This window comes from Nerophis ophidion, linkage group LG13 (assembly GCF_033978795.1).
Source record: "Nerophis ophidion isolate RoL-2023_Sa linkage group LG13, RoL_Noph_v1.0, whole genome shotgun sequence".
In the NCBI taxonomy this organism is placed as follows: Eukaryota; Metazoa; Chordata; class Actinopteri; order Syngnathiformes; family Syngnathidae; genus Nerophis; species Nerophis ophidion.
The window spans coordinates 45,295,760-45,316,376 of NC_084623.1; the positions used below are offsets into that span (position 1 = coordinate 45,295,760).

General features: G+C 42.0%; 1 protein-coding gene across 1 annotated transcript; it reads left to right on the forward strand.

Annotated features, from left to right (window-relative positions):
- Window positions 1-1,638: 1,638 nt before the first annotated feature.
- LOC133564606 (tubulin alpha chain-like) lies at window positions 1,639-19,194 on the forward strand. Its single transcript, XM_061919031.1, has 4 exons — window positions 1,639-1,797; window positions 12,109-12,331; window positions 12,490-12,638; window positions 18,049-19,194. Exons 1-4 carry the CDS (start codon window positions 1,795-1,797, stop codon window positions 19,018-19,020), a joined length of 1,347 nt encoding a protein of 448 aa, XP_061775015.1. The 5' UTR covers window positions 1,639-1,794; the 3' UTR covers window positions 19,021-19,194.
- Window positions 19,195-20,617: the final 1,423 nt, after the last annotated feature.

The window sequence follows — 20,617 nt, forward strand, 5'->3', positions numbered from 1 at the left end:
TGTTTTATTCAATTTAAAAACAACAATTTAGAAGAATAAAAACTATTGTGTTCGAGTTAAAACTTTGGCCAGTAATATTCCACCCTGCGCGATTTAATAACGGGAAACTTGCAGGTTTAGCTTGTTCCCCTTTCTTCTGTCCACCATTTCACTTAGCAACCTGCCTCTTTGTTGTTTTTGGTAATTACATGTGTTCTGAATGCAAGTGTGTGGATTCTGCATGGTGGAATTTTACTACCAACATTTTTAACTTGAATACAATTATATTCATACTTGTGATTAGTATTTTTACTTGCAGAAAAGTGTTGCTTATCATTTTTTGGATTGGGGAAAAAAAAAAGTTTTTTATGTAAATACATGATTTTTTTTAAACACAAGTTAAAAGCCTACTGAAACCCACTACTACCGACCATGCAGTCTGATAGTTTATATATCAATGATGAAATATTAACATTGCAACACATGCCAATACGGCCTTTTTAGTTTACTAAATTGCAATTTTAAATTTCGCGCAAAGTATCCTGTTGACGTCTCGGATTGTAGCGGACATTTTTTTCCATCCCGATCCCAGCTATAAGTAATCTGCTTTAATCGCATAATTACACGGCATTCTGGACATCTGTGTTTCTGAATCTTTTGCAATTTGTTCAATTAATAATGGAGATGCCAAAGAAGAAAGATGAAGGTGGGAAGCGGTGTATTGCAGCTGCCTTTAGCAACACAAACACAGCCGGTGTGTCCTTGTTTACATTCCGGAAGGTGAAGCTTTACTATGGAGCAATGGTCAAGCGAACATGGTTCCCTACCACATGTCAACTGGCAGGTTTCGGTGCGAAAATTGTGGTAATAAGTCGGCTCTTACCGTAGACATGAGCGGAGCTTGCGTCGTTCCTTGTGTAAAAAGAGGCAGATGCGACTCTCTTGCCTCTGTGGCTTTCCACAGAGACACTGGCGGTCACACCGGTGACCACACCCCTCCGACTTTCAGGTACGACAGTATAATCTCACTACAACACTAGTAAACACAATAAGCAGATAAGGGATTTTCCAGAATTATCCTAGTAAAAGTCTAACAACATCTGAATCGCTCCAACTGCCCTGGCCTTTTTTTTTTTTCTAGTCCTTCACTGTCACTATCCTCATCTACGAATCTTTCATCCTCGCTCAAATTAATGGGGAAATCGTCACTTTCTCGGTCCGAATCGCTCTCGCTGCTGGTGGCCATGATTGTAAACAATGTGAGGAACTTCACACCCCGTGACATCACGCGCACATCGTCTGCTACTTCCGGTACAGGCAAGGCTTTTTTATTAGCAACCAAAAGTTGCGAACTTTATCGTCGATGTCCTTTACTAAATCCTTTCAGCAAAAATATGGCTATATCGCAAAATGATCAAGTATGACACAGAATTAAAATAAGAAAATCTCATTTTAGTAGGCCTTTAAAGTTACTATGGTAACGTAATCAAGGTATATATTGAAGTCAAACCAAATATGAACCAGAATCACGAACCAATGTTACCGTAAAAGACATGTTTTATTCAATGTGGATATTTCACCATGTGACATGTCGGCCAATCAGACTGAAGAACAGACTTCCGCCTTTTTTGTTTTATTCAATGTGGATATTTCATCATGTGACATGTCGACCAATCAGAGTGAAGAACAGACTTCCGCCTTGCTCTATTTAAAAGGGCTCAGCTTGACAGTTTGCTTAATGTTCAGACGACGTCGGCTGCTGTTTAACTCTCCAAACTTTATATACTTTCCTCACAAAGTTGTGCTTCAGGAAACATGGTGAGTATATATTTAACTTATTTACGTACATTTATGCGTTTGAACTGGTATTTTTGGTTAGCCACTCATTCGTAATGAACTCATTTGATTTAGTATTACAATGCATATTTGTCGAACATAAGTGTTTTACTTGGAACGTCAACGTATTTCGTCCAAAAAAAAAGTAGCCTCGAATTTACATCAAATGTCTTTGATTTATGGGCCTCAATGGTAAAAACCTTCTTTGAGTTAACGCGTAGACATCAAATAACACTAATGACGGATGTGAAGTTTTATTTTGAAGTTGGGAGTCACATCAAATAACACTTATGACGGTACGGACTTTTATTTTGAAGTCGGAAGTGCACACGTTGTCCTCGGTCTTTGAACTCGTCCCGCACGTCATGTATGTTCCCAAAGTGTGGGACAACACATTTTCAAAGGGAGTATGTAGAAATAAAACGAAAAATAGCGTGGCTACATTGATGTCTGAAAATATATTCGCCAACATTGATGTTTGTCTTATCTGTTTTGGCCCTGCGATGAGGTGGCGACTTGTCTAGGGCAGTGGTTCTCAAATGGGGGTACGCTTACCCCTGGGGGTACTTGAAGGTATGCCAAGGGGTACGTGAGATTTTTTAAAATATTCTAAAAATAGCAACAATTCAAAAATCCTTTATGAATATATTTATTGAATAATACTTCAACAAAATATGAATGTAAGTTCATAAACCGTGAAAAGAAAGGCAACAACGCAATATTCAGTGTTGACAGCTAGATTTTTTTGGTGGACATGTTCCATAAATATTGATGTTAACGATTAATCTTTTTGTGAAGAAATGTTTAGAATTAAGTTCATGAATCTAGATGGATCTCTTACAATGCCCAAAGAGGGCACTTTAAGTCAGTGGTTTTCAACCACTGTGCCGTGGCACACTAGTGTGTGCCGTGAGATACGATCTGGTGTGCCAGGGGAGATAGTCTAATTCCACCTATTTGTGGTAAAAAAAAAAAATGATGTGTTTGTGTTGTCTAGAATAACCGTGTAACACTCTCCCATATCAGTAGGTGTCAGCCGGTAGCTAATTGCTTTATAGATATTGGAAACAGCAGGAGGCAGTGTGCAGGTAAAAAAAAAAGGTATTTAATGCTTAAACAAAAAAAATTAAAAAAGGTGAGTGCCACTAAGAAAAGGCATTGAAGCTTAAGGAAGGCTATGCGGAACAAAACTAAAACTGAACTACAAATTAAACAAAACCAAAATGCTGGACGACAGCAAAGACTTACTGCGGAGCAAAGACGGCGTCCACAAAGTACATCCGAACTTGACAATCAACAATGTCCCCACAAAGAAGGATAATCCATCCATTTTCTACCGCTTATTCCCTTCGGGGTCACGGGGGGCGCTGGAGCCTATCTCAGCTACAATCGGGCGGAAGGCGGCGTACACCCTGGACAAGTCGCTACGTCATCACAGGGTAAAAACAACTGAAATATTCTTGATTGCTAAAACAAAGTAGATGCGGGAAATATCGCTCAAAGGAAGACATGAAACTGCTACAGGAAAATGCCCAAAAAAATAGGAGCACAAGACAAGAACAAACACTACACACAGGAAAACAGCAAAAAAGTCCAAATAAGTCAGGGTGTGATGTGACAGATGGTGACAGTACACCTACTTCGAGACAAGAGCTATAGTGATGCATGATTGCTTATTCTTTAAAGTCATATCCAAAAATTGCGACAACGATTTTTTACTGTCAACTGAGTTTTGTTTTTTTAGTGATTTCTGCTGGTGGTGTGCCTCTGGGTTTTTCCCAACGCAAAAAATATGCCTTTGCTCAAAAAAGGTTGAAAAACACTGCTTTAAGTTGATGATTACTTCTATGTGTAGAAATCTTTATTTATAATTGAATCACTTGATTATTTTTCAACAAGTTTTTGGTCATTTTTTATATATATTTTTTTTTTTTCTAAATAGTTCAAGAACGACCACTACAAATGAGCAATATTTTGCACTGTTATACAATTTAATGAATCAGAAACTGATGACATAGTGCTGTATTTTATTTCTTTTATCTATTTTTTTCAACCAAAAATGCGTTGCTCTGATTAGGGAGTACTTGAATTTAAAAAAATGTTCACAGGGGGTACATTACTGAAAAAAGTTTGAGAACCACTGGTCTAGGGTGTACCCCACTTTCCGCCCAATTGTAGCTGAGATAGGCACCAGCGACCCCAAAGGGAATAAGCGGTAGTAAATGGATGGATGAAGTTACCGAGTGTGCTTGAACGCCACATGTTAACATGATGGGATTTTTAGCTCTTTGAAGGGAGCCGTTCCTTTTCAAAGAGCCTTTCAAAAATGTTAGTTATTAAAGTTACCGTATCTGATTAGGGAGTACTTGAATTTAAACAAATGTTCACAGGGGGTACATTACTGAAAAAAGTTTGAGAACCACTGGTCTAGGGTGTACCCCACTTTCCGCCCAATTGTAGCTGACATAGGCACCAGCGACCCCAAAGGGAATAAGCGGTAGTAAATGGATGGATGAAGTTACCGAGTGTGCTTGAACGCCACATGTTAACATGATGGGATTTTTAGCTCTTTGAAGGGAGCCGTTCCTTTTCAAAGAGCCTTTCAAAAATGTTAGTTATTAAAGTTACCGTATTTCCTTGAATTGCCGCCGGGGCGCTAATTAATTTAAAACCTCTTCTCACTCCTGCGCTTACCAAAGGCATGCGGTAAAAGTAAGCATGCGCTAATTATTTTGAAACCTCTTCTCACTCCAGCACTTACCAAAGGCATGCAGTAAGGAAACAATCACTGGTTGTAGTTAAAAAGATACAATGTTGATCTGAATAATCACCAATATTACATATAAGTGGTGGGTGTTATTTTCAATATGTTATCTTATTTTTGTAAATATTCCATAAGGTGGTGATACATCAAACATTATTTTGAGTTTTCCCTCACCTAAAAAAAAAAACTTTGTAGCACAAGAGCAAATTTAATAATACGTGTGTGTGTGTGTGTGTGTGTGTGTGTGTGTGTGTGTGTGTGTGTGTGTGTGTGTGTGTGTGTGTGTGTGTGTGTGTGTGTGTGTGTGTGTGTGTGTGTGTGTGTGTGTGTGTGTGTGTGTGTGTGTGTGTGTGTGTGTGTGTGTGTGTGTGTGTGTGTGTGTGTGTGTGTGTGTGTGTGTGTGTGTGTGTGTGTGTGTGTGTGTGTGTGTGTGTGTGTGTGTGTGTGTGTGACTGACTGTAGGCAAAATCACCCATTTTTAAACATGCCTTTTTTATAAAGAAAAACTAACTTGGAAAATAACAAGACTAGATTTGACCAATCTAAGTCCGCGCGTGAGCTGATGAAACACACGTGCATGAGGGGCAAAACATCTTAGGACAAACTCAAGTTGCGATCGAATACAAAGGAATGTGCCACAAACGACTATGAAGTAATAACATTGTACATCATTGGAGAGTGAACTTCTTTGGTGTGACCTTTGAGCAGCTTCTTTATACTTTCATGGATAAAGGCAGGGCTGCCCCTCCCTATTGGCAGAACACCCGCTGTGCGTAAGACCCCAATTGCGTGAATGTAAAGCGTATTCCTAGCCCCTTCCTGCTCTGACACTGATTGCCACACATTCACGTTGTCCCTTGTGGCGTGCAGTTAACAGTTGTACTGGGATCAGATCTTGGTTCCAGATGTGTCAGGAAGAAATATACATTTGTTTTAATTTGCTTTAGTTTTATTTTCCACACACAAAAAAAATACAATATTTTGAAATTTTTTAGTACAAGAAAACGTAACATTTAGTCTACTCCTGTAGTGATGGAAATTACAACTCTTAGATTAATGTCAAGTACAAAAATGACTATTAAATTTTTTTTTATATGTATAGAGATATATTAGTATGTTCAACATGGAAACGTTACCAGGTTGTTATTAAATCTTCCTATTGTTTTGGTGAAATGAAATGTACCTCTTTTAGGAACATATATAAATATACCTACAACAGATCTTCAACATTTTGCTGAATACATGCTAAATTTGTATTTATGTATGTCTCTTCTAGGTTTGGGGCATTTATTGTACTGCTTTTATAAACCATTCACTTTCTCAGAATAAATGAAATAATTAATTTTCAATGAAAATGCAAACTCATAGAAGGAACTGTGTATTAAAATGTGCAAAAAATGCAGCATTCAGGTACATTTTTGCTAGTGTTTAGCAAAATACCGCACTTTACAACCCAGAGAGCCTCAGCCTTCGCTCATTTCCTCACCATTCCAGCGCATAGTCTCTAATTATGTAGCAACGTGTCAGGTTCAAACACTGATTTTACCTATTGAACAGACAAGAAGCAAGGAATAACAGACATATTTCAATTTAGCTCATTGAGGAGAAACGTCTGGGCTGTACTCTTCGTACAGTCTTCCACCACGCGCTGACGAAAGACCGCACGCCTCCTTTTATTTGGACTTTCCTTGAGTACATGGCAACAGCTGTTTCTAAAGAAAGGGGGGGGGTCGTAAACAGCCATCACCTTTGGTTACAAAACAGTTTAAAAAAACGTGCCGGGTAGGGATTATGGTCCTGCTTCCTCTCCGCTTTGTAGATCTCGGGTCAAGACAATTTTCCTGTGGATTACAATAGATCAAAGAAACTGACACCTTTATATCGCTTCCCATCCTACACAGTGGCGTTTTACAAGCCTTTTGATTGGTAAGATCAAAGACAGCTTTCTTCTGCTCACCGGGAACTCATTTGAACACTGTTTTGTGATAACTTAGATACAATTATTCTGACACAAGGATCTTTCACTCGCTCTCCTCGTCCTTGTGCTGAGGGTCAACACATACCTGCACTGCACATTTTGACTACATATCACTTTACCAGGAAGACCGTCAAAGTAAAATAAAACACGACTTCTGATTGAGAGTTAGCTCGCTCACTTCAGAGAGCCAGCTCCCATCCTTCATTTTATAGAGCCTGCGACAACACTCCTGGTTTTACTCCACGTTTTGACCAATTTGCTTTAGCAAAAACACAGGTGACAAGAATGTAAAAAAATAAACATGTCTCCTGATTTTAAAATCCAACTTGCTCATTTTAAAGAGCTGACTCCCGTCCTTCACTTCAAACAGCCCGTCGCTATATGCTCCTGATTTTAATCCTCATTTTGAGCAATTATGTGTAGCTTTTCCAGGAAAAACATTCAGGAGAAAATAAAATACAACTCCTGATCAGGAAATAGCAAGGTTACGTCAAAGAGCCCGCTACTTCATACCTGCCAACCATAAGACCTCCGATTTCGGGAGGTGGGGGGTGGGGGGCGTGGCGGAGGTGTGGTTTGGGGCCGTGGTTGGGGCGGGGGGTGTGGCTAAGAGGAGAGTATATTTACAGCCATTATTTTTATATTGGCTGTTGTTAATATATATATATATTTCAGTGAATTCTAGCTATATATATTTATTTTATTATATATATAAATAAAATAAATAGTTGAATTTCAGACGGCACCTATCAAATACACAGTAATAAAAACAGAGTTGTTCTACTAACTGTGCTTGCTGGGTACAAAAAAAAAACACTTACCTTTCACTATTTGAGTAACGTCACTTCCGAGTTTCCAGAAGATAGCGCCAGTATGTGCTTTGCCTTGCCGTCTCTCGCTGTCAGCTCTGTTCGTCTGCGCTCTTGGACGTGCTGGCCCCCGCCAGGTTCGGTCTTGTGAACGCAAGATCTTTGACAAACAAAACGTTTATCCTGAAGGATTTCTTCACTTCCCGCGGGCGGCGGACTTGACTTCCTCTGTGTGACGGAAACATGGCTGAGAGCCGGTGAGTCCTTCCCTCTTAATGAACTTCTGCCTCCGAAGTATTCCTACTTTAATTGTCCGCGGTCGTCTGGTCGTAAAGGGCGAGGATTAGCAGTAGTTTTTTAAAATGACTTTGTATGCCATCAGATCCGCTTGCAATCCTCCTTTTCAAGCTTAGAGAACTGTGCATGTTTGACCTGGAGGGGGCGTGGCCTCCCGCTCCAGCTGAATTTCGGGAGAGAAATTTTTCCGGGAGGTTTTCGGGAGAGGCGCTGAATTTTGGGAGTCTCCCGGAAAATCCGGGAGGGTTGGCAAGTATGCGCTACTTACTTAACATTATACTTCTAATTTTAACCCACATTTTAACGAACTACTTATTGTTTTCCCAGAAAAAAAAATCCAACCTTTCCTTCCTTTCAAAGATTTTGACCGACCAATAATGTGTAACTTTACCAGCAAAAAAAACGAGGGCAAAAACTCCTGGTTAAGAGCCAGCTTGCTCACTACAAAGATCCAACTACTTTTAAAATAGTTACTTGACTCCTGATTTTATTTACTCCCCATTTTGACTAATCATGCGTTGCTTTACCAGAAAAACAGGGGGAGGGAAAAACATGACTCCTGATTGGGAGCCAATCTCTAAGAAGCAATCACTGTACTCCTGATTTTAATCCACATTTTCACCAAATAATAATACATCGCTTTATCAGGAGAAACGGACGAGAGAAAAAAATAAACTTTACTCCTGATTAGGAGCCAGCTTGCGCACTTCAAAGACTTCTTTAAATAGATACTTGACTCCTGATTTTACTCCACATTTTGACGGATCATGCGGTGCTTGACCAGAAAACAGACAATAAAAAGAGGGAGGGAAAAAAACGGTAAGGAACGGTGTAACTTGGCCTGTCGCCATCACGTCTCCACCTCATCACTGCCACCACAGCCTGGGGGGGCAATAGACTACAGACTGTAGTGAAGTAGGCAGGTTTCGTCGTGTGAAGAAGCCTACAACTTTTGGTTATGTTTTCTGCTCCATTTGCTGAATGGCAATGAACGATATATACATATATATATTTTTTTCCATAAAGTAAAAACAAAACCATCCTAGTTACCTGAGATTCTAAAATAATGACTTACAAAGTCAAATTCATGAATTACTGTAAGTAAGCGTTTGCATTTTTATTATGTAAATGTTTTATTTTTATCATGTGACCCTGGCTTTCAAAACTAGGCCACTACATTACTAATGAGTAATGTAACTAATGATGAAAAAACAGTACAATAGCAAAATGAGAGACTATTCATCCCTGAACACCATGGAGTTAATGTAGGCTTTATGATGCAGTTACATTATTATATCAACTGTCAGAGATAGAAACTCTTCATTTAACATAATGTCCTTTTTTGCTGCTTCAACACAACTAAATCAACACAGAAAAAGGTAAAGTGAAATAGCTTAGTTAACTGTAGATCAATAATGCTTGTCTTTCTCTCAGACAAGGCTTTGCTGTCTAACGCACGCACACACCGCACAGTGAGCTAAAGTTACGCTAAAAGCTAATTAGCCTTCAACTCAAGGACTGCGAGCGAGCTGAGCTGCCGCTTATGTTTCTAGAATGTCAACGGGCTCATAGTGATGTTACTAGTAGCTGACTGGGAGGTGTGTATTATAATTTGGGGAGAGTCCGCTGTCTTCTGCTCACCTGCTAAACACCTATCTGCTCACCCCACCATCTCTCCTCTCTGCCTATGCCCTGAGCACTGACTGCATGCGCTGTGAATACGCACTGCCATTGGCTGTTGCATGCGCTGTGAATACGCACTGCCATTGGCTGTTGCATGCGCTCCGAATACGCACTGCTGATTGGCTGGTGCATGCGCTCTGAATACGCACTGCTGATTGGCTGTTACCACCCTGCGTGTAACCAATCAGATGGTTGTGTGGGTGGGACAATGCTGGGTGCTGCAGAGACATACTCACAGAGACAGAACTAAGCGGAGCAGCTTGTTGAGACTCCTAGTTCAGGCGGTGGGTCTTTTGTTAAGGCGAGCGCCTTAATAACAAAGCGTTGTCTGGCAGAGTCTCCTGTCAGACAAAGTTTCAATTCCCACCTCCGGAAGAACTTTGAACATGTCACGAGGGAGGTGCTGGACATTGAGTCCGAGTGGACCATGTTCCGCACCTCTATTGTCGAAGCGGCAGATCGGAGCTGTGGCCGCAAGGTAGTTGGTGCCTGTCGTGGCGGCAATCCTAAAACCCCTTGGTGGACACCAGCGGTGAGGGATGCCGTCAAGCTGAAGAAGGAGTCCTATCGGGTCCTTTTGGCTCATAGGACTCCGGAGGCAGTGGACAGGTACCGACAGGCCAAGCGGTGTGCAGCTTCAGCGGTCGCAGAGGCAAAAACTCGGACATGGGAAGAGTTCGGGGAAGCCATGGAAAACGACTTCCGGACGGCTTCGAAGCGATTCTGGACCACCGTCCGCCGCCTCAGGAAGGGGAAGCAGTGCACTATCAACACCGTGTATGGTGCGGATGGTGTTCTGCTGACCTCGACTGCGGATGTTGTGGATAGGTGGAAGGAATACTTCGAAGACCTCCTCAATCCCACCAACACGTCTTCCTATGAGGAAGCAGTGCCTGGGGAATCTGTGGTGGACTCTCCTATTTCTGGGGCTGAGGTCGCTGAGGTAGTTAAAAAGCTCCTCGGTGGCAAGGCCCCAGGGGTGGACGAGATCCGCCCGGAGTTCCTTAAGGCTCTGGATGCTGTGGGGCTGTCTTGGTTGACAAGACTTTGCAGCATCGCGTGGACATCGGGGGCGGTACCTCTGGATTGGCAGACCGGGGTGGTGGTTCCTCTCTTTAAGAAGGGGGACCGGAGGGTGTGTTCCAACTATCGTGGGATCACACTCCTCAGCCTTCCCGGTAAGGTTTATTCAGGTGTACTGGAGAGGAGGCTACGTCGGATAGTCGAACCTCGGATTCAGGAGGAACAGTGTGGTTTTCGTCCTGGTCGTGGAACTGTGGACCAGCTCTATACTCTCGGCAGGGTTCTTGAGGGTGCATGGGAGTTTGCCCAACCAGTCTACATGTGCTTTGTGGACTTGGAGAAGGCATTCGACCGTGTCCCTCGGGAAGTCCTGTGGGGAGTGCTCAGAGAGTATGGGGTATCGGACTGTCTTATTGTGGCGGTCCGTTCCCTATACGATCAGTGCCAGAGCTTGGTCCGCATTGCTGGCAGTAAGTCGAACACATTTCCAGTGAGGGTTGGACTCCGCCAAGGCTGTCCTTTGTCACCGATTCTGTTCATAACTTTTATGGACAGAATTTCTAGGCGCAGTCAAGGCATTGAGGGGTTCCGGTTTGGTAACCGCAGGATTAGGTCTCTGCTTTTTGCAGATGATGTGGTCCTGATGGCTTCATCTGACCGGGATCTTCAGCTCTCGCTGGATTGGTTCGCAGCCGAGTGTGAAGCGACCGGAATGAGAATCAGCACCTCCAAGTCCGAGTCCATGGTTCTCGCCCGGAAAAGGGTGGAGTGCCATCTCCGGGTTGGGGAGGAGACCCTGCCCCAAGTGGAGGAGTTCAAGTACCTAGGAGTCTTGTTCACGAGTGAGGGAAGAGTGGATCGTGAGATCGACAGGCGGATCGGTGCGGCGTCTTCAGTAATGCGGACGTTGTACCGATCCGTTGTGGTGAAGAAGGAGCTGAGCCGGAAGGCAAAGCTCTCAATTTACCGGTCGATCTATGTTCCCATCCTCACCTATGGTCATGAGCTTTGGGTCATGACCGAAAGGATAAGATCACGCGTACAAGCGGCCGAAATGAGTTTCCTCCGCCGTGTGGCGGGGCTCTCCCTTAGAGATAGGGTGAGAAGCTCTGCCATCCGGGAGGGACTCAAAGTAAAGCCGCTGCTCCTTCACATCGAGAGGAGCCAGATGAGGTGGTTCGGGCATCTGGTCAGGATGCCACCCGAACGCCTCCCGAGGGAAGTGTTTAGGGCACGTCCAACCGGTAGGAGGCCACGGGGAAGACCCAGGACACGTTGGGAAGACTATGTCTCCCGGCTGGCCTGGGAATGCCTCGGTATCCCCCGGGAAGAGCTAGACGAAGTGGCTGGGGAGAGGGAAGTCTGGGTTTCCCTGCTTAGGCTGTTGCCCCCGCGACCCGACCTCGGATAAGCGGAAATGATGGATGGATGGATGGATGGATGTAAAAAACCCTGCTATAATCTGTTGCTTTACCAGGCCAAACACACTCCTAATTTGGAGCCATCTTACTCACTCCAAAGAGTGTCACTAGACTCCAGGTTTTAGTCCACATTTTGACCACTCACTTGTCGCTATACCAGAAAAAATGTAGACATACTCCTGATTGTGAGCCAGCTCACTCAGCCCGTCATTATACTCCTGATTTTACTCCACATACCTATGTTGATATGTATTTATGAGTGGATTTTTTTTTCAGGAAAATGTGACGACCTAACTCTGGTCCCTTTCCCCCCCACAGAGGGAGTGTATCTCCGTGCACGTTGGTCAAGCAGGTGTCCAAATAGGAAATGCCTGTTGGGAGCTCTTCTGTCTGGAACATGGAATTCAGGCAAACGGACAGTTGTCCAGTGACAAGACAATTGGGGAGACAGATGATTCCTTCGCCACCTTTTTTAGTCAGACCGGAGCTGGAAAATATGTCCCCAGAGCAGTTTTTGTGGACTTGGAGCCTACGGTCATTGGTAAAAAAAAAAAAAAAAACATCACTTTGGTAGCCTGTGCATTTAAAAAATAAAGATTTCAAAGATTGCCACTATTAACATAAATGTAAGACATGCGATGATGAATTGAGATATTATGTTGATTTTGTTCATCCCGTTTTTTTTTTTTTTGTTTTTAGATGAGGTTCGTACAGGAACCTATCGGCAACTTTTCCACCCTGATCAGCTGATCTCTGGAAAAGAAGATGCTGCGAACAACTACGCCCGTGGTCACTACACAATTGGCAAAGAGATCATTGAGCTGGTGCTGGACAGAATCCGTAAACTGGTGAGAAATATCAAAGCATCTCTCAAAGGGGAACTTCACTTTTTTATTTTTTTTATTATTTTTTATTTATTTTGCCCATCATTTACAATCCTTATGTAAGACAATAACATGTTTTTGTATACATTCTAACTAGTAAATAAATGTTAGCAAAAGTAGGGTAACTATGGAGCTGCTCTATTCTATTCAGTCTACAAAGGGCTCAAAAACATCCCAACACTTACATCGTTTTACTCAAACACTAAGTATATTTAATGTAGTAAAATGCAAATTTATAACATGTTATAATTATATATTTTGCTTATTTTAAGTACCGTATTTTCCGGACTATAAATTTTAGTTTTTTTCATCGTTTGGCCAGGGGTGCGACTTATACTCAGGAGCGATTTATGTGTGAAATTATTAACAGACTACCGTAAAATATCAAATATTATTATTTAGCTCATTCACATAAGAGACTAGACGTTTAAGATTTCATGGGATTTAGCGATTAGGGGTGACAGATTGTTTGCTAAACGTATAGCATTTTCTATATGTTATAGTTATTTGAATGACTCTTTCCATAATATGTTTTGTTAACATACCAGGCACCTTTTCAGTTGGTTATTTATGCGTCATATAATGTACACTTATTCAGCCTGTTGTTCACTATTCATTATTTATTTTAAATTGCCTTTCAAATGTCTATTCTTGGTGTTGGGTTTTATCAAATAAATTTCCCCCAAAAATGCGACTTATTATCCATTGCGACTTGTATATGTTTTTTTTTTTCTTCTTTATTATGCATTTTCGGCAGGTGCGACTTATACTCCGAAAAATACGGTATATATTAGTTTCACAGGCGCACAGTAATCGCTTTTCCCTTTAATTTTAAAATAAAAATACTTCATGAGCGTCAACGATTGCTTTGGGACAAATGATGATCCAGAACCTTATATATCTTAGCCTGAATATAAGGAGGATGATTTTAAGTTTTGCTAAACAGATCCAGAATTAAGCATCATGTAGCAGTGTTGCTAAATGCTAAACAAGAAATACACATTTCTATACAAACTATCAAACTACATAATAAGACAATCACTTACTGTAGAACATCTGCTTTCACTGCGATGTTTATCTTCCTGTTTAGATGAAGAATTATTACAATGCTCACAAAGGGTTAAAAAAGGGGGGCTGCAAACGAGCGTCTTTTCGTGTCTTTCTCGTCATCTCCGGGTATAGGTTGAATGTCAAAGTTGACCAACTTCTCGGTTTATGGCCACATCCTTCTACTATCCAATTGTGAAGCATGATTTAGAATCTAGAAGTAATTTTCACCAATTTAAGAATTAATAATAACAATATCGCTAATACTTGGTTAGAATTTAGGTCACGAGATGTGTATTGTTGACAGGGTTTTTTTTATTGGGCGGATTAGTGTGTTCTTATTAGTTGCAATGTTAGGCGACTCATACTAATTTTACGACTTAAAATGCATGTCTTACATAAGGATTGTGAATTATAGGCAAAATAAAAAGTGCAGTTCCCTTTTTATAAACAATTGTAACTGCTCGACCTGTGTTTTTATGTTGAACAATGATCGGGTCCATCCATCCATCCATTTCTACCGCTTATTCCCTTTTGGGGTCGCGGGGGGCGCTGGCGCCTATCTCAGTTACAATCGGGCGGATGGCGGGGTACACCCTGGACAAGTCGCCGCCTCATCGCACGGCCAACACAGATAGACAGACAACATTCACACTCACATTCACACACTAGGGCCAATTTAGTGTTGCCAATCAACCTATCCCCAGGTGCATGTCTTTTGAAGTGGGAGGAAGCCGGAGTACCCGGAGGGAACCCACGCAGTCGCGGGGAGAACATGCAAACTCCACACAGAAAGATCCCGAGCCTGGATTTGAACCCAGGACTGCAGGAACTTTGTATTGTGAGGCAGACGCACTAACCCCTCTGCCACCGTGAAGCCCATGATCGGGTCTTAAAGTATTTATTTCAAGGTAAATGTTAGTGTTGGTCTGACTAAAGAAATCAATTGGTGTCATGTACTATTAACACCACGAGCGACCTCCGCAATACATAAAGTTAAAAGAATAAGAAGTGGACGAGCATTGTGGCTTTTAGCTTTTTTTCTGTGGCATTTGCTACCACGTCCGCCCCGAAGAGTATGTCTGCGAGCAGTTGGAGACACGGGCCTCAGTCTGGGGCTAGGAAAAGAACTGGATATCCATGATAATCACTCATACAGTACACCCCAAAAGTTTGGACACACATTCTCGTTTCAATGACTTTTCTTTATTTTCTTGACTAGTCACATTGTCACTAAAGGCATCAAAGCGATGACACCTGTGAACCTCTTGAAGCTCATCGAGAGAATGCCAAGAGTGTGCAAAGGGTGGCTGTTTTGAAGAAACTTGAATACAAAACATGTTTCAGTTATTTCACCTCTTTTTGTCAAGTACGTAACTGCACGTGTTCATTCATAGTTTTGATGTCTTCAGTGACAATCTACTATGTAAATAGTCATGAAAATGCAGTGAACGAGAAGGTGTGTCCAAACTTTTGGCCTGTACTGTATACATGTGTGTGTATATATATACATATACATGTTGCGACGCCACAAGACGTCCGGTGACGAGTTGCAGCCATCCGGAGTTGAGCGGTGGCTTACAGTATGTCCATCCAATTACCGCTTTTTGAAGACGTTCCGGTCAGATGAATGCAAATGTTCACACTGCAATCACATGCATATCCTATTCATATGAAAGAAGCCTGGATTGTATTTGGAAAAATGGGCATTGGCATGAACAAGTTCGATACAGGTTGCATATGGGCAAAATAATCAGAATTCAGCAAGTCTGATACAGTTTACATATGTGCAAAATAATTAGAATTGAACAAGTTTGATACAGGTTTCATATGGGAAAAAGTTAGATTTGACTGCGATGAGGTGGTAACTTGTCCAGGGTGTATACCGCCTTACGCCCAATTGTAGCTGAGATAGGTACCAGCGACCCCAAAGGGAATAAGTGGTAGAAAATGGATGGATGGAATTGAACAAGTCCGATACAGGTCACATATGGGCAAAATAATCGGAATTGAACAAATCCGACGATACAGGTCACATATGGGCAAAATAATCGGAATCGAACAAGTCCGACGATACAGGTCACATATAAGCAAAATAATCGGAATGAACAAGTCCGATACAGGTCACGTATGGGCAAAATAATAGGAATTGAACAAGTCCGATACAGGTCACATATAGGCAAAAAGTAAAAATTGAACAAGTCCGATACAGGTTACATATGGGCAAAAAACAAAAATTGAACAAGTCCGATACAGGTCACATATGGGCAAAATAATCGGAATTAAACAAGTTCAATAATACAGGTCACATATGGTCAAAATAATTAAATTTGAACGAGTCCGATACAGGTCACATATGGGCAAAATAATCGGAATGAACAAGTCCGATACTGGTCACATATGGGCAAAATAATCGGAATTGAACAAGTCCGATACTGGTCACATATGGGGGAAATAATCGGAATTGAACAAGTCCGATACTGGTCACATATGGGGGAAATAATCAGAATTGAACAAGTCCGAGGATACAGGTCACATATGGGCAAAATAATCGGAATTGAACAAGTCCGATACAGGTCACATATGGGCAAAATAATCGGAATTGAACAAATCCGACGATACAGGTCACATATGGGCAAAATAATCGGAATTGAACAAGTCCGACAATACAGGTCACATATAGGCAAAATAATTGGAATGAACAAGTCCGATACAGGTCACGTATGGGCAAAATAATAGGAATTGAACAAGTCCGATACAGGTCACATATGGGCAAAAAGTAAAAATTGAACAAGTCCGATACAGGTCACATATGGGCAAAAAACAAAAATTGAACAAGTCCGATACAGGTCACATATGGGCAAAATAATCGGAATTGAACAAGTTCAATAATACAGGTCACATATGGTCAAAATAATTTAAATTTGAACGAGTCCGAGACAGGTCAAATATGGGCAAAATAATCGGAATTGAACAAGTCCGACGATACAGGTCACATATGGGCAAAATAATCGGAATTGAACAAGTCCGACGATACAGGTCACATATGGGCAAAATAATCGGAATTGAACAAGTCCGACGATACAGGTCACATATGGGCAAAATAATCGGAATTGAACAAATCCGACGATACAGGTCACATATGGGCAAAATAATCGGATTGAACAAGTCCGACGATACAGGTCACATATGGGCAAAATAATTGGAATGAACAGGTCACATATGGGCAAAAAGTAAATATACAGGTCACATATGGTCAAAATAATTACATTTGAACAAGTCTGATACAGGTCACATATGGGCAAAATAATCGGAATTGAACAAGTCCGACGATACAGGTCACATATGGGTAAAATAATAGGAATTGAAAAAGTCCGACGATACACGTCACATATGGGTAAAATAATCTGAATTGAACAAGTCCGACGATACAGGTCACATATGGGCAAAATAATCGGAATTGAACAAGTCCGATACAGGTCACATACGGGCAAAATAATCAGAATTGAACAAGCTCAATAATACAGGTCACATATGGTCAAAATAATTAAATTTGAACGAGTCCGATACAGGTCACATATGGGCAAAATAATCGGAATTGAACAAGTCCGATACAGGTTACATATGGGCGAAATAATCGGAATTGAACAAGTCCGACGATACACGTCACATATGGGTAAAATAATAGGAATTGAACAAGTCCGACGATACACGTCACATATGGGTAAAATAGGAATTGAACAAGTCCGACGATACAGGTCACATATGGGCAAAATAATAGGAATTGAACAAGTCCGACGATACAGGTCACATATGGGCAAAATAATCGGAATTGAACAAGTCCGATACAGGTCACATATGGGCAAAATAATCGGAATTGAACAAGTCCGATACAGGTCACATATGGGCAAAAAACAAAAATTGAACAAGTCCGATACAGGTCACATATGGGCAAAATCAGAATTGAACAAGTTCAATAATACAGGTCACATATGGTCAAAATAATTAAATTTGAACGAGTCCGATACAGGTCACATATGGGCAAAATAATCGGAATTGAACAAGTCCGATACTGGTCACATATGGGCTAAATAATCGGAATCGAACAAGTCCAATTCAGGTCACATATGGGCAAAATAATCGGAATTGAACAAGTACTTAGTCCAAGTTCTTTCAGCCATGCACCAGTTATTGGAAGTATGACAACCAGCAGGAACCAGTATCAAAACATGCATCAGAAGGCCTGACCCTGTAGTATGAAGTTAGATGGACAAGTGTGGATATTTGCTGGATGTAATATTCTAACAATGTTCTCCTGTTTTGTCAGGCGGACCAGTGCACCGGTCTTCAAGGCTTTCTGATTTTCCACAGCTTCGGTGGCGGTACCGGTTCTGGTTTCACCTCCCTGTTGATGGAGCGCCTGTCCGTGGACTACGGCAAGAAGTCCAAGCTGGAGTTCTCGGTCTACCCAGCTCCCCAGGTGTCCACTGCTGTGGTGGAGCCCTACAACTCCATCCTGACCACACACACCACCTTGGAGCACTCGGACTGCGCCTTCATGGTGGATAACGAGGCCATCTACGACATCTGCCGCAGGAATCTGGACATCGAGCGTCCGTCTTACACCAACCTGAACAGGTTAATCAGTCAGATTGTTTCCTCGGTCACCGCGTCCCTGCGCTTCGACGGCGCCCTCAACGTCGATCTGATGGAGTTCCAGACCAACCTGGTGCCGTATCCCCGCATCCACTTCCCCTTGGTCACCTACGCGCCCATCATCTCCGCGGAGAAGGCCTACCACGAGCAACTCACCGTCACCGAAATCACCAACTCCTGCTTCGAGCCGGCCAACCAGATGGTGAAATGTGACCCTCGTCACGGCAAGTACATGGCGTGCTGCCTTCTGTACCGCGGCGACGTGGTGCCCAAAGAAGTCAACTCGGCAATCATCACCATCAAATCCAAGCGCTCGGTCCAGTTCGTGGACTGGTGCCCCACCGGCTTCAAGGTGGGCATCAACTACCAGCCGCCCACCGTGGTCCCTGGCGGGGATCTGGCCAGGGTCCAGAGGGCCGTGTGCATGCTGAGCAACACCACCGCCATCGCCGAGGCCTGGGCGCGGCTGGACCACAAGTTTGACCTCATGTACGCCAAGCGCGCCTTCGTCCACTGGTACGTGGGCGAGGGCATGGAGGAAGGGGAGTTCTCAGAAGCCAGGGAGGACATGGCCGCTCTGGAGAAAGATTACGAGGAGGTCGGCGTCGACTCCGTGGATGACCAGGAAGAGGAAGAATATTAAGTGGCACGAACGCACTTAATGTTTGGGTAACTAAGATATTACTTTTGTTGTTGTTGTTGTTGGCTTTTAAAAAGTTGATAGTTGACTGCTTCGTACACTGCAATGTGGTAACTTATATTTTTACCAAAGATACCATGCAAACCAAAGAAATGTAATAAAATGTTAACAAATCCATGATGGAACTATGGCATGTTTTTTTGTAGTACAGTAATTTTAAAGGCCTACTGAAAGCCACTACTGCCGACCACGCAGTCTGATAGTTTATACATCAATGATGAAATATTAACATTGCAACACATGCCAATACGGCCTTTTTAGTTTACTAAATTGCAATTTTAAATTTCCCAGGAGTTTTCTTCTTAAAAACGTCTCTGAATGATGACGTGTCCTCGTGACGTCACGGACTGTTGGGAAATATTAGCGCTGCACACACACACAGCTAAAAGTCGTCCGCTTTAATCACATAATTACACAGTATTTTGGACATCTGTGTTGCTGAATTTGTTCAATTAATAATGGAGAAGTCAAAGTAGAAAGATGGAGTTGGAAAGCTTTTAGCCACACAAACACACGGTGATTTCTTGTTTAAAATTTCCGGAGGTGAAACTTTACTATTGTAGGAGCCTAAATACTGTTTAAGTTAATTTACATTTTACGGAAGGTGCTTTATGTTTACTCAGCCAAAAGGGGACTATTTACTTTATTTGCATGATAAGAAAATTGATATATTGAATGCGTTTGAGTAATTATATAAAGCTCACTTTAGTTGTAATTATTACATTTGTCAAAATGATTTAATGACGTAACTGTTTTAAGTGCATATATGGCGGAAGGATCTGTGTGGTAAGGTGGTTTTTGGACGCAAGGTGTTATGGGTAATTGCTGTCGGGGGGTTTTTGGACGCAAGGTGTCGTGGGTAATGGCAGTCAGGTGCGGTGGAATTGAGCCACACAGTTTTTTGACCTCACTCATACTTATTCTCATTCATACTTTTTCTAACTAGTACTGCAACAAACTCTCTTTATTTTGTCATTCATTTGTTCCCACATTGTGACTGTTTTATGTTTTGGATGATTAAGATCACAAGTAAACTATACAAACGAAGAAGAATGTCTGGAGTTTTGTTTTGTAGTTGCCGCAGCAAGCGGAGTGAATGTGATAGTAGAGGAGCGTCAAGCTTAAGGCTACTTTAGGAATCTACAACTATGGATCAGAGCTGACAAGCGAACATGGATCCCGACCACTTGTCAACCAGCAGTTTTCGGTGAGAAAATTGTGGTAAAAAGTCGCCACTTACCGGAGATCAGCTGAGCTTGTGCCGTCCTACAGCTGCCATCGACTTCCATCAGAGACTGACGTCAACACACCCGTGGACACACCCCTCCGACTATCAGGTACTATTAAACTCACTAAAACACTAGCAACACAATAGAAAGATAAGGGATTTCCCAGAATTATCCTAGTAAATGTGTCTAAAAACTTCTGAATCCGTCCCAATGCAATCGTGTTTTTTTATTTCCTTTACCTGATTTTTATTTATTTTTTCTAGTCTGTCGCTTTCAATATCCTCAAACACAAATCTTTCATCCTTGCTCAA

Bases quoted from the DNA above. Each gene is read 5' to 3' on its own strand.
- LOC133564606 (XM_061919031.1), top strand. The intron at 12,332-12,489 runs GTAAAAAAAAAA...TTTTGTTTTTAG, and splicing joins CTTGGAGCCTACGGTCATTG to ATGAGGTTCGTACAGGAACC. The intron at 12,639-18,048 runs GTGAGAAATATC...CTGTTTTGTCAG, and splicing joins TGGACAGAATCCGTAAACTG to GCGGACCAGTGCACCGGTCT.